Genomic DNA, 16,989 nt, shown 5'->3' with positions numbered 1-16,989 from the left:
TAAAGGGAAGCATTGGGGCTCACTGTTTTTATAGACTCTCCCCTGCTTTTAACCTCTTTATTTTAATTGATTGATTTGTTAGAATACTAGCTAAAATACCCAGCATTGCCTGGAAGGAACATAAAGTGTTTTTTTTTTAAATTAACAAACAATGAAGACTCACTAATGTGCTTGTCTCGCCATCTTTTATGTATGTTATCATCTAGTTGACGCTCAGAACCGGCCAACTCTATTTAATTTCAAAAGCAACAGGGGTGCGGTGGTGCTCAAACATAAAGAATGCTGGCAGTTTCCTCCAGTTTACCCTCTGTTGGTTGTTCGTTGGAGTGTCAATTGGATGATAGCATGCATACAAGACCGCAAGATTTTACCCTACAGTATATTTAGTCGACCAATGAGAAACATGTTTCATGAAAATCGCTCTTTTGGAAGTGATGCTGGAACATACATACACACATACATTGACCTAGAGAGAGAGAGATTTTAACCTCCATTGTGCACTTTATTTCATGGATTATTTATTTATTGAAATTTTGGACACCTTGTTTTTGTGATTTTTAAATAAAAGCACTTGCACTTTTCACCATCCCCTTGTTTGGTGTGTTTGTTCTCATTCATGACTATCGATGGTGTCGTATGAAAGAGGGAGCAAAGATCCGACCTGCATCGTCACAACATGATCTCATCACCTGTGCTGGGGATTTGAGAAAAGATAATGTCCACTCTGCCAAACCAAGCACTGTACAAATGACTGAGCCCAGTCTGAGAAGTTGGTATTACTTGAAGAAGGCAACGTCAGAGCCCAAACTCTTCTGCTAGAAAGAGTATGCTTTCCCCATGAAATTGCAGAAGCCACAACAAAGAGCCTAACGGAGAGCTCAAAAAAGCAGCATGCAAATTAAACCTTGGACCAAAGAGAAAGAGTTCCCTCCAAAGTAAGAAATGTCCTCCACTTAAAACCTGGAGAAACAACAACAAACAAATCCACACAACATTGGACCTACTGTAATCCTTAAACACTTGGCATTCTGGTATTAGTACTTGATTTATTCGTGCCAATATATATTAAAACTCTTAAGTAGCCAGTGAACAGCCTCTCTTTTCTGTATTGTGTCATGTCTTCTATGTCAATTTAGATAATGCTATCATATTTATATAATTTTATAATTGTGCACATACAAAATTGACCAAAGAGATTTTTTACAAGAAAAAAAGGATATTTTACTGTAATCCCAGTTTGTTATGAGAGTTCACTCAGAGGTTAGACTAGTTAATTGGGTTAACAGAGTACATCTTAAAGTAAGAGAGGGAAAATGTGCTGGGCAGACTGCAGTGATGATGTAATGGTGAAAAATTATGCTTTCCTTCCCAAAGGTTAATTTTAAATAAATTAATGAATGGCTTTAGATATGTATCTAAAAGTAATACCAACAATTTCAGCCAGCTAACCAGCTCACAGACTTCGTATTCTGACAAAAATGGCAATCACATACTGTATAAATTAAGAAGCTTGACTTCTTGAATTGATGCATGTTGTTTAATAACTAAATGAATATTGTTGTAATAAAGGTGCATAGGACTTGAATATCCCATCTAGACGTTTCTGTCCTTGTTGTGGAATAAAATTTCCTATGTATTCAAATAAATCATTCTCGGAGACCAGATGAGAATGCAGAACGATTCATTATTTGCACATATGCAAAAATGTCTCGGTCCCTGGAGCAAGAAATTATTAATACAATTAATTGCTTTTATTCGTTTCTATTACCATTACCTTATCTTCAACAAAACACATTGGCTAACCTGACTGGTGAATTTAGCCTGGCTCCTTGTGAATGCATGAGTGTGTTGCTGTACCCCAAACTGAATTAGATTATGTGGGCTAATAAAACACACTACACTAGAGGTTGCTTCATTGAAACAGACATGGTGGTTTTGCATTGTTAGAATTCAGTTTAGATTAATTGCATCTCTGCATTATTGCTCAGTATTTTTCCTGTTGTAAATTTAAGTGTTTATTGTTAGGATAAAATGTGCAGGTTTGAGTTGGCTCCATCAAAAATCAAATGTTTGGTGTGTAAAATGTAATATAGTGTAATCACTTCATATTTTATGTAAATTCTAACTGTGCAGTATAAGATATATATATATATATATATATATATATATATATATATATATATATATATATATATATATATATATATATAGTATGCAGTATATAATATAGTATAGTGTCAATAGTGTAGCCTGAGCAAAAGCAATCAATTTAATGTTTCCTGAGTGAGAATGTCTAAATTCTCCCTCTGCTTTTCCTTGTCCTCCTACCTGTTTTCTGCCCACTTTTATTATGTCTTGCTCATGAAGAATTTGACAGTGTAGGCTGCTTCCACATAAACAAAACATTCTGCTGATTCATGTATAAGCTATCTATTTTACAAAGCGCAAAGTGTAGTTATTGACAGATTCCTACTACTGACATTAGTACATGCATGCACATGCTTTGTCTCAAAGCTCTGTACTGCATATTGGATATAAAAGGATTGTAATTTAAGACCAAATAAGAGAATCTGCAGCAGCAGAAGGTCAGCTGTGATTTTACTAGGAAAAAAAATGGATGATTGCATATTGGTATTGAAATCACCATGGATTTGAGAGGGATCCTAGATAAACTGTGTAATTAATATGATAGTTTTAAGTATTGTGTTTGTAGTTTGATGACCTAAATTCAGGATTCAATAATCAAAATCTCAAAATTAATGCAAAAATATTATCCATTACTGTGTTATCATTTGTAGTTGGTGTATATACTGTATATTAATCAGAATTAATTTAAATTCTCTTAGTTTCCCTATTAATGTGATTGTGTTGTGAATTAAGATTCATTAGAAGGTTTTTGGGGTCAAATACAGTATATTAAGTATAGTAGTTCATATTAAATGTAAAACATAATGTGTCACTTTTTATTACTAATTAGCTCTCAGCGTTGGGTAAGGGTGAATCTTTTTTTTTGAGCAGGGATTCCCTGATCAACATTTTTGCCCCCAATCCAAGTAATTTAATACTGATACAATGTATATGCTGAGCACTGAATAGCTCTGCAATTCATTAAGAAAAAATTGACTGCATCCAAGCAGATCCTTAATGTGTTTTTAGTATTTTACAAAGTAACAAAGTATGCAAACTAAAATAGCTTAAGTAAACAAACTGAAAGATTTCTTTGTAAAGAGCTCTTATCAATCCCACTTACAGTATTGAAGCATTATAGTAATAAAACTAGAATGGTAAAAATGAGTAATATAAACACAGTTCCAATTTGAAGTGGTATAATAACTTGAACATTCACAGTCACAACAAATAAACATCACAATTCTACTAAGTACAGCATTATAATAAAAGAAGTACAGTATATTAAAATGAACAACATAAATCTCAATTCAGCTTAACCTGAACATGGGAAAAAAACAAATCAAGTTCAAGTATGTACTTATTGGAGTAGCAGCATGCAATAAAACTTGAATATCAAGATAATAAAACTTCAAGGCACTTTCTTATTATCAGGGAAGCCTAGTTCTTAAAGGAGTTGCTATAGTTTTCCTCTCTCATTCAGTTATGTTTACTCTTGCTCTTATATATGGTATAAAATAAAATAAAATGCTTCTCGTAATTACAAAATGTAATATTAGTTAATTTATTCTGTAATTTACTTATCTGAAACAAAGCTTAATGCAAAAAAAGTAGTTTTCATCATTTCTGTAACAAAAAAAAAAATAAAATATATATATATATATATATATATATATATATATTGCCACACATTGATTCAATTAATTGATATTGGCATTTGAATACTGCTTTCATTGTAAATATACCTTTTATCATTTTTTAATCATTAATTGCAATACAGCTTTTTTGCTGTTAATATACATTTACCATATTTATACAGGTGTTTCTATTTTATTATTTTCAGTGCACCAGCTAAACAGTTCTAATCATTGAGGTGTAACTATAAATATGGATTGCCATTTTAATTATACAGTACTTGTTTCTTACCGAAATGTATGCTGTATGACACACAAAAACAAATAATAAACACAGTACAAGTCCATAACAAAGCTGCAAATTTATCAGATGTTCATGTTTATAAAGATGATACAACGCTAACCTGCCTAACAAGTTTACGAGTAAAATAGAATTCCTAATGGAACTGAACGTGTTGTCCATGAATATGAATAGCCATATTTCAGACTATACATGTTTGGCCACAAATATGTTTTAAATGAGTATCAACATTTCTTATTCATCAAAATTTAAAAGTATGACTATAATGGTGCAAATATCTATAATATTTATACATATAATTTGTTTTTAACCCTAACTACTTCACATTTCTTCTTCACATGACCTCCATTTTTGTTTTTAGAGCAATGTATTGCTGTGATTATTTTATACATTTCATACAATGACATTATTTGTTTTCTTTTTCAATTTTTAGTTAATGGAATTAAAGTTAACAGTTGATGGACTTGAGAAAGAGAGAGATTTCTACTTCAGTAAACTAAGGGACATCGAGTTGATCTGCCAAGAACACGAAAGTGAAAACAACCCAGTCATCTCCAAGATTATAGAGATTCTATATGCTACAGAGGTATGTAATTAATGCATTTTAATTATAAATCTGCTCAAAAAAATTAAAGGAGCATTTTGAAAACACATCAGATCTCAATAGAGAAAAAAGATCATGGTGGACTGGGTAATGTGTTAGGAATGAAAGGATGCTACATCGTTTGATGGAAATAAAACTACAGAGGGCTGAATTCAAAGACACCCCGAAAATCAAAGTGAAAAAATGAATTGGCAGGCTAGTCCATTTTGCCAAAATTGCATTGCAGCAACTCCAAATCGTACTCAGTAGTTTGTATGGCCCCCACTTGCTTATATGCATTCCTGACAACGTTGGGAACAACGTTGGGGCATGTTTCTAATGAGACAACAGATGATGTCCTGGGGCATATCCACCCAGATCTGGACCAAGGCATCACTGAGCTCCTGGACAGTTTAAGGTACAATCTGGCGATGTCCAATGGACTGAAATATAATGTCCCAGAGGCGTTCTATTGGATTTAGGTCAGACGAGTGTGGGGGCCAGTCAGTCAATGGTATCAATTCTTTCATCCCCCAGGAACTGCCTGCATACTCTCACCTCATGAGGCCGGGCATTGTCGTGCACCAGGAGGAACCCAGGACCCACTGCACCAGCATAGGGTCTTGACAGTGGGTCAGAGGATTTCATCCCCATACATAATGGCAGTCTGGCCTGTAGAAGTCAGTGCTTCCCTCCATGAATATGCCTCCCCAGACCATCACTGACCTCACACCAAACTGGTTATGCAGAACGATGGTACAGGCAGCATAACGTTCTCCACAGCTTCTCCAGACCCTTTCACATCTGTCACATGTGCTCAGGGTGAAGCTGCTCTCATCTGTAAAAAGTACAGAGCACCTTTGGTAGACCTGCCAATTCTGGTGTTTTATGACAAATGCCATTTGAGCTTCATGGTGCTGGGTAGTGAGCACAGGGCCCACTAGAGGACGTCGGGCCCACAGGCCACCATCATGAAGTCTGTTTCTGACTTTTTGGTCAGAGACATTCACACCAGTGGCTTGCAGGAGGTCATTCTGTAGGACTCTGGCAGTGCTCATCCTGTTCCTCCTTGCCCAAACGAGCAGATGCTGGTCCTGCTGATGGGTTAAGGACCTTCGATGGCCCTGACCAGCTCTACTAGACTAACTGCCTGTCTTCTGGAATCTCCTCCATGCTCTTGAGACTGTGCTGGTAGACACAGCAAGCCTTCTGGCAATAGCACATATTGATATGCCATCAGTGAGAAGTTGGACTACCTGTGTAACCTCTGTAGGGTCCAGGTACCGCCTCACGCTACCAGTAGGGACACTGACCATAGCCAAATGCAAAACTAGTGAAAAAACAGTCATAAAAGATGAGGAGGAAAAAATGTCAGTGGCTTCCATCTGTTAAATCATTCCTATTTTGGGGGTCATTTCATTGTTGCCCCTCTAGTGCACCTGTTGTTAATTTAATTAACATCTGTGAACTTGGACCCGGACACACACAGACGGACAACATAGTTTCACCCAACACACCGTTTATTTACAACTATTATTTACAAACAAGTCACGTGGACAAACCCCAGTGCCTCCAGCACCGATTCCCCCAATGTCCAGGCCACACAGTCCTGTGCCTCTTTTCCTCCTGGCCGCCTCCAGTCCTCCTTCCAGCTCCGTCCTCTTCCACCCGACTTCCACTAATGACTGGAGGGAGGCGGCCCCTTTTATAGGAACCTGGATGGGCTCCAGCTGCTTCCCGGCAATCTCCCGCGGACACACCCCGTGTGGCGGAAGTGCCGGCTGCGCACCCGGAAGCCGTCTGGGCGTCCCCTGTCGTCTTCCCCCCAGCACTTCCGCCACACCAGGGATAATAAGGCACTGGGCGCCGCCTGGCGGTGGCCACGGGTCCCTACAGGGAAGCCCTTTACCCGAGGCCCCCAACATAACCAGGACGGACGCCCCCTCGCGGTCTGGAGGAGGCACAATCCCTCCTCTCGTCCTCCTGGGCGTCCCGGCCAGGCTCCAGCCCCAGCCGGGGACTACACACCAATGCAGCTGAAACTGATTAACAACACCCTCTGCTACTTAACTGACCAGATCAATATCCCAGAAGTTTCATTGATGTGATGCTCTACTCTGATTAAAAAGTGTTCCTTTAATTTTTTTGAGCAGTATATATAGTTTTTGTGTGCGTGTGTTTGTTAAGAACAGATTTTGTGCCTTTGGTGAATTCAGATAATCTATACTAATAAAAGGCAAAGCCCTCACTCACTCACTGACTCATCACTAATTCTCCAACTTCCCGTGTGGGTGGAAGGCTGAAATTTGGCAGGTTCATTCCTTACAGCTTCCTTACAAAAGTTGGGCAGGTTTTATATCGAAATTCTACGCGTAATGGTCATAACTGGAAGCAGTTTTTCTCCATTTACTGTAATGGAGATGAGCTTCAAACGCCGTGAGGGCGGAGTTTCGTGTGACATCATCACGCCTCCCACGTAATCACGCAGTACATAGAAAACCAGGAAGACTTCAAAAGCGCTCAAGAAAACATGCATTATATAATTGAGAAGGCAGCGAAACAATAAGAAGCGAGCGAGTGACATATACAACCATATTGATGAGTTCTGCTACTTCGGAAACAAAGCACGATGTAAACCTACACTTTAAATTAAGTTCATAGACAGGCTGCGCTGGCGCTTGTAATTTAGTGCCTGCCCATATAAGGCCGTCCGTCAGCGGCAATCCAATAGCAAACTGCCACAGGTAAATATTCACGGGTGAAGGACTGTGCTTATGGAGAGGAAGATGAGATGGTCAGGGTGGTGTTTGACACAAACTCAGCGAAACTGCGAGAGAAAGTTTTAAGTGCCAGGACTAAGGTAACATTAAATAAAGCTATGGACATAGCACGAGATGGCACCAGCACAGCTGGGAACCTTCGATGCAAGTACACCGAGTGGCTCACGTGAACTGACGCAGTGCACAGATAAAAAGCAACAGTTCCAAAGAGCTGAACAAAAACCGAATTACACAATTGAAAAGGCAGCAAAAATATGAAGCGTCTGATAAGCATATTCATAAATGCAGCTACTGTGGAAACAAAGCACACGGTGGAAAAAGTCAATGTCCCGCTAAAGGAAGACAGTGTAAAAACCCGTGCATGCAGTGTGTCAGGTCTCAGATAAAGAAGAAGACGAGCTGTTTACTGATGCAGTAGGAAACGAATCGATGAATGAAACCTGTCATCTTTACAACGATTGACAAACACGGAATGTAACTTGAACACAACACATCCTACAAATACGAACCTGATTGAAAGAAATAATGATAATCAAATCCTTGATGGCAGCAACAGCACAGCTGAGAAGCTTCGATGCATGTGCTCCATAACGCGTTAAAAAATAATGCATTTAATTACACTTTGCATTACAAGCAAAGGGGAGCTTTTGTCAATGCATGATTTCCTGGTACTGTACACCGATTACATTGATCAGCGATCCCGATTCATTTTACCCTCGCACCACCTTAGTTTGAGAAGAAGTCTGAAAAAATATGAGGTTAACACAGAAAAACATCACCAATTCAAGCTTTATGAATAATCGATTCGCCATCAATAATTGTTTTGGTTTTATAATTTTTCCGCCAATAGCCATGATTAAATGAACGGTAAATAAAGTAAGAGCAAAGCGAGGGTGACTTATTAAGGCAGGCATATATATGACAGCAACACTCATGACAATGTCAATCATGTTACGTTATTATTAAAATGTTTCCTTTTCTTTTTCATTACTTCTTTAACACACTACTTCTCCGCTCAGTAGGCGGGTATTTTGCTATATATATAATATATGAATTACCTCCAAAGAGCGCTGAGACTTTTGATATCATGAACGTGTGTACAAAAGGGGTCCTCCTGCCCAGCAAAAGTCGAGCAGCCAGCGCGCGTGCATAGCTGTGCCGGCCTTTGAGACGCTGACTGCGCTTCTGCCTTAAGTCAAAGTGAGCACTTTTAATTTTTTTCATCCGCCCCCTGAGCTATAGCCCAGACAAGTGCAAACACGGGACCCCTTTTCTACACCACGGCAAAATAATATTAAGGCGATTCACACTTTCTTTTGCACGTATACGATTATCAGGTCCTCAGCTCGGATTATGAAGACACGCATACGAGTGGAGGACTCACAGTGCCATCACAGCCGATTAATGGCGGGACGCCTCACCAGTCTACACAAGACCCAGCGCGACTGTCCCCAACAGGCGATCATAACGTCAGCGAACACATCTCTCTATACTATATAAAAGAAAAAGGCAACTTTCCTTTCTTTACACCTTTTTCCTTTTATCCCAAACCAAAGCCTTTCTCTCTTAACACGGCAGAGGACACAAAAATAATTTTATTTAATTGCCGGTAAGGCACATTACCAGGGCACAAATTTGAACGCTCACATAGAAAATGTAATTTCTATACCACAGCCGTCGTGTAGCGCCTTTCAAAAGGGATCTACTACCGAGAGATGATCCATATACATTTTAGCTGCTGTTAGTTACTTACCTGTTTTGTTACACAGTCTTTAAAATGTAGTTTACCCAACCACTCCAGTAGTGCTCAATGTACCTGTACTTCTTAAAACGTTAATGTTTTACTGTTTAATAACTTATAGACTATATTTCATTATTTTTCCCTTGCACTCAGTGACCAAAGCTATACACACACATATAGACACATACAAACATACACACAAGTATGTGTATGTGTATATATATATATATATATATATACACACACACACACCCCTATCTAGATTATATATATATATATACACACACACACACACACACACACACACACACACACACACACACACACACACACACACACACACATACATACATACATACATACACACATATATATAATTTGTGTGTGTAGATATGTATATAGATATGTAGATATGAAGATATGTATGTGTATATATATATATGTTTATTATATATATATGTATGTATGTGTGTGTGTGTGTATATATATATGACAGCAGCAATCCAAGCTGTGAGAAAACAGTAAAAAGGAGGCGTGTCAGACGTCGTGGTACATTTTCTGATGCAGCTTCCGAAAACAACTTTGTGACGCTGCAACCAAATACACAAAACAATTACTTTGACAATCATGTTGCATTATTTTTAAAATGTTTCCTTTTCTTTTTCATAACTTCTTTAACACATGACATCGCTGCGAAGCGCGGGTATTTTGCTATATATATATATATCACAGCGACACTCATAACAGTGACAAAACAATTACATTGACAATCATGTTACGTTATTTTCAAAATGTTTCCTTTTCTTTCTCTTTCCTTCTTTAACACATTACTTCTCCGCTGCCAAACGCGGGTATATATATATAGATAGATAGAGATATAGATAGATAGATAGAGATATATATAGATAGATAGATAGATATGAGAACAACATAGATAGATAGATAGATATGAGAACAACACTCATATCAATGACAAAACAATTACATTAACAATCATGTTCCGTTATTTTTAAAATTTTTCCTTTTCTTTTTCGTACCTTCTTTAAAACACTACTTCTCCGCTGCGAAGCGCGGGTATTCTGCTAGTTGTACTATAAAACAAGCAGGCTATATTTGAGCTGGAGGCTGATAGGCATGCATTTCTCAATAAGGCTGATTTGTTTTTAATGTACAGGTAAAATTCCATTATAACGAATATCATTACAACGAAGTATTTTTATGGCCCTGACAGTTTCGTTACTACGAAGTACATTCAGCAGATACTTCCATTATAATGAAGTGCCCAAAAGACATTGAAATGCCTGAATGAATCATCCACAGAGCAGCTAGTTCTGTGGCAACAGCTCAGTTATGCACAATGATCCCCAAACAGAAACATTGTAATTTTTTTTTCTTTCTTCGAACTTTCCTCGTACTGTTTGTTTGTTTTTTTTTTTTGCCCTTTTTGTTTCCTGCAGTTTTCAGTGATATCTTTTGCTTATTGCTCACCAACATTTAAAAAAACATCCGTTGGAATTTAACTCATTGTCACCCTCCTATAGAAACGGCAGACACGAAAAAACGATAACAGTTCATATTAGAAAAAAAACTTTACATTTTTGCTGCTCTTGATTGTGGCATTTGAAGATGTCGAAAAAGCAGTTTTTATGTGGTTCAGAGATGCTTGTTCAAGAAACATTCCTATTAATGCAGCACTCATTCAAGAAAATGTGAGGTTTGTAAACTCTCTTGGGACCTCTCCTACCTTTATCTCTTGCCGGGGCAACAGCTGGCTCAAAGATATTCTGAGTCTCTCAGCTATGCTGCGTCTCTCCGCCAAAACAAACAGAAAAGATATCGATGGGTGATGCAGTTTGACTGTTGTGTCTGAATGGCAGATCATGCTACAATAAATAATTGTGCCATTCCTGTTTCAAGCTGAATAAAGTTGGTTTTCCTAAAGTACTGAGACTCTGCCTCGTGTTTTGGTGTGCAAGACAGGGACTTATAGCGCGACCCCGGTCTTTTATGATTTGCTTCTGTGTCACTTCACTGCAGCGCGATGAGCCTGTTTTTGCCCTGCCTCGGCAACGGACAAACAATCTTCCACAGACGCTGAAGTTGCGCTTCGGGAAAGTGTATTATCACAAGGAAATGCTGAGAAAAATTCTCGTCAACATAACTTGTAGGCAGGAGGAGATTAAAATTAACACAAAAGAAGCTATTGAAATGATTGCAAATACATGGGCGCAAGTTAAAGAAAGCGCTATAGTAACAATTACAAAATCTCATTTCAACAAAATTTTCGTTATAACAAATTATTTTTTAGGTCCCTGGGACTTCGTTGTAATGGAATTTTACCTTTATATAACTCATACACATTTTTCGAAAGTATAATAATTGTAAAACATTATTCAACACAATGTAACATTACCAAAAAAGGAATTCACTGTTTAAACTAGTACCGTAAAGCACTATGAAATCCATTTTTAGATGTATTATACACAATTTTCATTTCCTCTTTTTTATTTTTATTCTTTATCTATATAAATGCTGATTTCTTTTTTCCAGGTTTTACATGGGATTTACATAACAACATAACATTCTCAAACCCACTGAATTCATTTTCAAATTGCAGTTCAATCCTATTCAATGGACAGTCTCATAGCCAATTTGCACACACACACCCAGACTTTCATTCACATAGGGTCAGTTTGAAAAAAAAAAAAAGATTACCTGTAGGAAATCCCATGCAGAAAAATAGAAAATGTACAACTTTAAATAGGAAACACAGGATGCTGGATAAATGAGGTTACAAGCTTACCCATTGTATCATCATGTTTCTCATAAATAAAAATTGGTTTAATTATTTTGGTGGAAGGAATATTTAATTGCATGAATTTGAATCCAGTTTTACATGTCATCGAAGAGAATATTCTTAAGTGGATTAATTTTATTTGTTCACATTTTATATTGTTCACATATCAATAAAGTTTACTGTGCAACATGATTATTACAGTAGTAATGACAAATGACATTAAATCAGTGTTTACAATATATTTCACTTAGTAAAGTAAGTAAACCATATTTGCTCAATATTTCTGTCTGTTGTTGGCTCTTTTAACAAAGAGATCATTTTTTTATTTTCTCTTTATCAATTGTAGAGCAGGTAAGGATTAAGTATATAAAATATAAATACATAAGTAAGTGCAGATACATATTTCAGTACTGAAGCTTAGAGAATTGACATTTTCTGAAGTGATATGAGTGAACAATTTGTGAATAAATTGAGACAGATGTGTTTAGGTTCCTTTCTGTCAGAAGATGTGAAACTGTATGTATAAACTGGCAGCATGCTTTTTCCTCTGATTTTTATACCCTTTGTATTTATTTGAATAATTATTTATTTTTATTGGCTAACTTCGGTAATAATTATCATATGTACTCTGCCTTTGCAAATGCAGATAATTTGTAAAATATGCAAAAAGAAAATCTTGTTTGATTCCAAGATCAGAAGAAAATTGTTTATCTACAGATTACTTTTATTTGTGTGTAAATGTATCATCATTATCATCACTTAAAGTTAAATATGCACCTAGAATTATGCAGTGCAGATACTACATGACCAGTAAGCTATGCAGTTTGTACTATGATATACCAAATTAGATTCAGAGTATATTTTTATATCCAGACGGTGTAATACAAATTTTCATTTTTAGCCCCCTGTCAAAAATACCCTAATTGACATTTTTCAGTTGAGAGGTTTAATAAAACCTGGATTTGTTAATATAACAAATTTATTTATGGTCTTTTCACAAATGTATGTACAGTATACAGGTTCTTTAGTTAGGTGAACCACAACATATATAAATCTGCAGATACATAAAACATTTTAAAATAAAAACAATGTATTTAGTACAGAAAATATATTAAAAAATATAAAACTTCTATCTTTTCGCCACCTCTTTGATGCATGAAACATTAACACCTTTTGCTTAAATACTCTCAGTCTGTGCAGACTAATAAAGCTACAACCATATTTTCTATTTTTTTCTATGCTTCTTTGTTTTCTAATTTAAAATATTGTGAAGTTTGTTTTTACACAGTAACAGAAAACATGATGGGTAGTGATTCAAAAGTATGGTAATTAGTAGTTTTTCTAACCTCTTGTTTCCTTTTTTTATCAATGTACAGAATATTCTAATTTGTGGTTTAAGTTTTCATAGTTCTATAAACCTGTCTTGTCAGTTTCCAGATCCTGCCTGTTACCTTACAACGTAGCTTGGAGACAAGTCTGCCCTGTTATTATTGGGCACAGTGGCAAACTAGGTTGGGGCACTAGTCCGTTATAGGACATGCTTACTCATACAGGAACTATTTAGATTTGTGAGTCTATTTATTGTGTACATCTTTGGGATTTGGAAAGATATCAAAGTACCTAAAGAAACAGTATATGTACAAGAAGAGAACATTCAGCTGCCAGACAAGCAGATGCCCAGCCAGGAACTGAATCTGGTGACTGAACCTAACCACTATACCAGAATACTGTTCTCAAATAAACAGAAAATGTTGTTTCTTTTGATGCAACTATTTTCAGAAAGATACAACTGATGTCAGCTTCTGTCCTCTGTGGTATGTCTGTATTGCCATGAATAACATGAATAATACTGGTAATATAAACCTGGTGATAGGGTTAGGATTTAGAGTACTGGCCCTATGAAGTTTTTGTTGTATATGAAAGAGGTTAAACTCACAAAGAGTTTTTAAAATGGACCAAAAGGATGCAAGAATGACCTCCATTGCCTCGGACAGGATGATTTCAACTGGGCTTCTGTGCTACTCTTTCCATTCTTTCACTCAAGCCATATATCTCACACACAATTAAATATTGATGAAATTAGTAAAGAAAATACTACAAACATAATGAACTCTTCAGCAAAACCCAGAATAATCTGAAACATACACCTGGGTCTTTCAGAAATGACCCCTAAAAAATAATGTAAAATCTAAAGGAAACCTACAGAGCAAATGTAACATTCTTTTTTTTTCTGTCAAAATACTGATGCCGCTGTGTATTTTTTTCACATTTTAGGAAGGGTTTGCTGCTCCAGAGGATGAGGATGTTGAGGAACAGCACCATGAAGACCAAGATGAATATTAAACCTAATGCAATCTTCTTTCTCTCTCTCTCTCTCTCTCTCTCTCTCTCTCTCTCTTCTCTTTCTCTCTCTCTCTTTCTCTCTTTCTTTCTCGCTCCAGGTATCCCAGGCTGTTTGCTAGAAATTCTTTATTTTCATTTATGCAGCCTTTTTTCCAGACATGTAATACCCACTGCAACAAAATCCTAGGCATCTCAGCATGGTGTAAAAATATACAGTAACAAAATGCAGTATGCTGGATGCAATATTGATCAAAATTGTACATATTTGAAACAAAATGGAAAATCCTGAAAATGAAATGTGATTTTTAATCTGACTGCTAACAGGGGTATGTGTTGTTTTCATTGAAATTCAACAGCACCAGCTGCTGAATGTTTTCAGACCGAAATTACACCATGCTCCCTTTTATATGGTAATTCTTACAGCTTCTGGCACATTTCCATTACACTCAACTGACAGACTGTATTATATTAAGAAAAGATATTTAATTTGTATATTTTTTTTCATAATGACTTTATTGCACTTTGCATATTGTTTAACAGCAATCATTTGAGAAAAAGATTGAGCTTAAAAACAGTTAAGAAAAAATACAATGCAAGTTATTTTGAAAGTACATTTGTGTTTTGAACAAGGCATGAAGCTTTTTATTTTTTTATTTTGAAAGAGAAGTGTTTTTTTAATCCTAATGAAAGAGATTTGATGTTTTGCATTCTGCAAGCCTTCCATCAGTACATATCTCAGCATGTGAGCAGATGATTAGTGACAAGTTTAAATGAATGTTAAGAGTTGCCCTGTAGTCAAAAGGCAGGCTTAAATTTAAAGTGTCTAAAATTAAGGGTGTTCAATAGTAACTGCTTAAACATTTATAAGCACGGTCTCATTTAACATTTATTAAGCTTAAAATGTGCTTTTTTCCCTAAAATATGAAACGATTTTTATTTTCACTTTTAGGATTTAACAAATCTCTTTGCACAAATGCCATCTGCTAAATGCTTTATATTGATTGAGAATGTGAATATTTTTAGCTGCTGTTTTTTGTGATTTACTGTTTTAATTAGATTTTTTTTAGCGTTGTACACCTTTAATTTTAGCAGCAAACTCTTTGAGAATGAATTAACTAGAAAAGAATTAGGAGAGTCTTAATCATTAAATAAAGGGTCTAACATGGGTTACCACCACTAAAGTTCTGTCAATGTTCTTAATTAAAAACCAACATAGAAATTTGCCTTTGTCATGCCCTCTTGCATTCACATTGCCTGTCTGATTTAAATACTGTGACCATAACAATGGTGTGTAAGACTTGCATCTGTTTTAAGTTTTGTTAATTAAATAAACTTGTGTGAAAAATGCACCTAGGCTGTTATGTTGTAGCATTCCTTCTAGGGTTGATCGACTCCATTCTGTTGTCTTTTAACAGTCATCTTTTCATTAGTTTCCAGGCTGGATATAAAATGGCATTGTAAAGTTGGTTATCTTTTTTTGAATGAGGCTAACAAGACAAACATATAAAAGTCAGAAATCTGCTTTGGATTTTTCAGTTGATTTGTCTCTAAATTAATGGATTTCTCTGTATATTATACATTAGATTTTGCATGCTTCCAATAAATTAAATTGAATTAGTGTTATAGTACACCTAATTAAATACAAAGTCTCCTAATGACTTGTCAATGACATATTCGATGTGTTTCCTTTTCTTAATTATTGTCATCATTTATGCTTTCTTCTGTTATAAGTGTAATTTAGAAGATAGAAGCTTATCTATTTGCTATTAATATCAGCCAATCTGTTAATGAAAATAAGTGTGACTCCATATTTTTACAGAAGACTTACAGTATATATTTTAATTTATTTCTAGAAGTTTCACATTTGTTTTTCAGCTTGTTACTAGAAGGTTTTCTTATTCCCTGCCGTTTTTTAGCATTTAGTTAGCATGACCATAAAACATATCAATTAAAATCAAATGTGTGTCCATTTAATGTTTGAATGGTAACTATATAAAATTCCTAAAATGTTTCAATATTAAAAGGTAAATTTTACAATTAATGGATGTTGTGATATCTGCCCCAGAAAAGCACAATATCACATGGTTGCACATCTCTGAGGGCCAAACCAGCCCTTATATCTAGCCTGAACCCACTTGAAATGCCTCACAAACAGATTGCCTTGACCCAAACCCATAAGACCCCAAAAATGACGCTAAGGCTTTTAAAGTTCAAAAACGAATGAAATGTCCATAATAACAAAAAAGGAGAGGGGGAAAAACATAAAAAAGTCTAGTCAAGAGAAAACAAAAGTTCCTTAAAATTTTCTACATTTTAATTTAAAGAGAATCAAGGAATTGAATACAAAAATGCAGCATAGAACCAAAGTGCAAAAATAGGTTTTGCCAAAAAGGCAGGACCCTGAAATGGACATATCCAGCAAGCAGTAAACCAGTATCAGTACCTTATGATCAAAGCAGTGGCCATAACCAGATAATCAAAGCAAGAATCATCAATCAAAAGCCAGCCATTTTATATTCTTTTATATAGCTGGGAGTGTCTGAAAGACAGGAGGATATACCAGCAAAGAACACAAAACGGGTGCTTGCATTTCATGTCTGTTCATCAAATAAGTTTGCATTTTTTTGTCATATTAAAATTTTTAATGTGTTTTATGAATAGTATGTGTCAAATATAGCAATGT

At 35.9% G+C, this 16,989-nt stretch overlaps 1 protein-coding gene across 3 annotated transcripts in view; it reads left to right on the top strand.

Moving 5' to 3' along the window:
• The window catches only part of LOC120525748 (microtubule-associated protein RP/EB family member 3-like), a 242,037-nt gene extending 226,377 nt beyond the window's left edge, over positions 1-15,660 (top strand). For all 3 annotated transcript variants that reach the window (XM_039748317.1, XM_039748315.1, XM_039748316.1), the window contains 2 exons: positions 4,496-4,648; positions 14,238-15,660. In XM_039748317.1, coding sequence (XP_039604251.1) covers positions 4,496-4,648; positions 14,238-14,306 — 222 coding nt within the window. In that variant the 3' untranslated portion in view covers positions 14,307-15,660. The remainder of the gene's footprint in view (positions 1-4,495; positions 4,649-14,237) is intronic.
• The last annotated feature ends 1,329 nt before the right edge of the window (positions 15,661-16,989 follow it).

Source organism: Polypterus senegalus, chromosome 3 (genome assembly GCF_016835505.1).
Source record: "Polypterus senegalus isolate Bchr_013 chromosome 3, ASM1683550v1, whole genome shotgun sequence".
Classification (NCBI taxonomy): domain Eukaryota; kingdom Metazoa; phylum Chordata; class Cladistia; order Polypteriformes; family Polypteridae; genus Polypterus; species Polypterus senegalus.
This window is presented reverse-complemented; position numbering and strand designations above follow the sequence as displayed.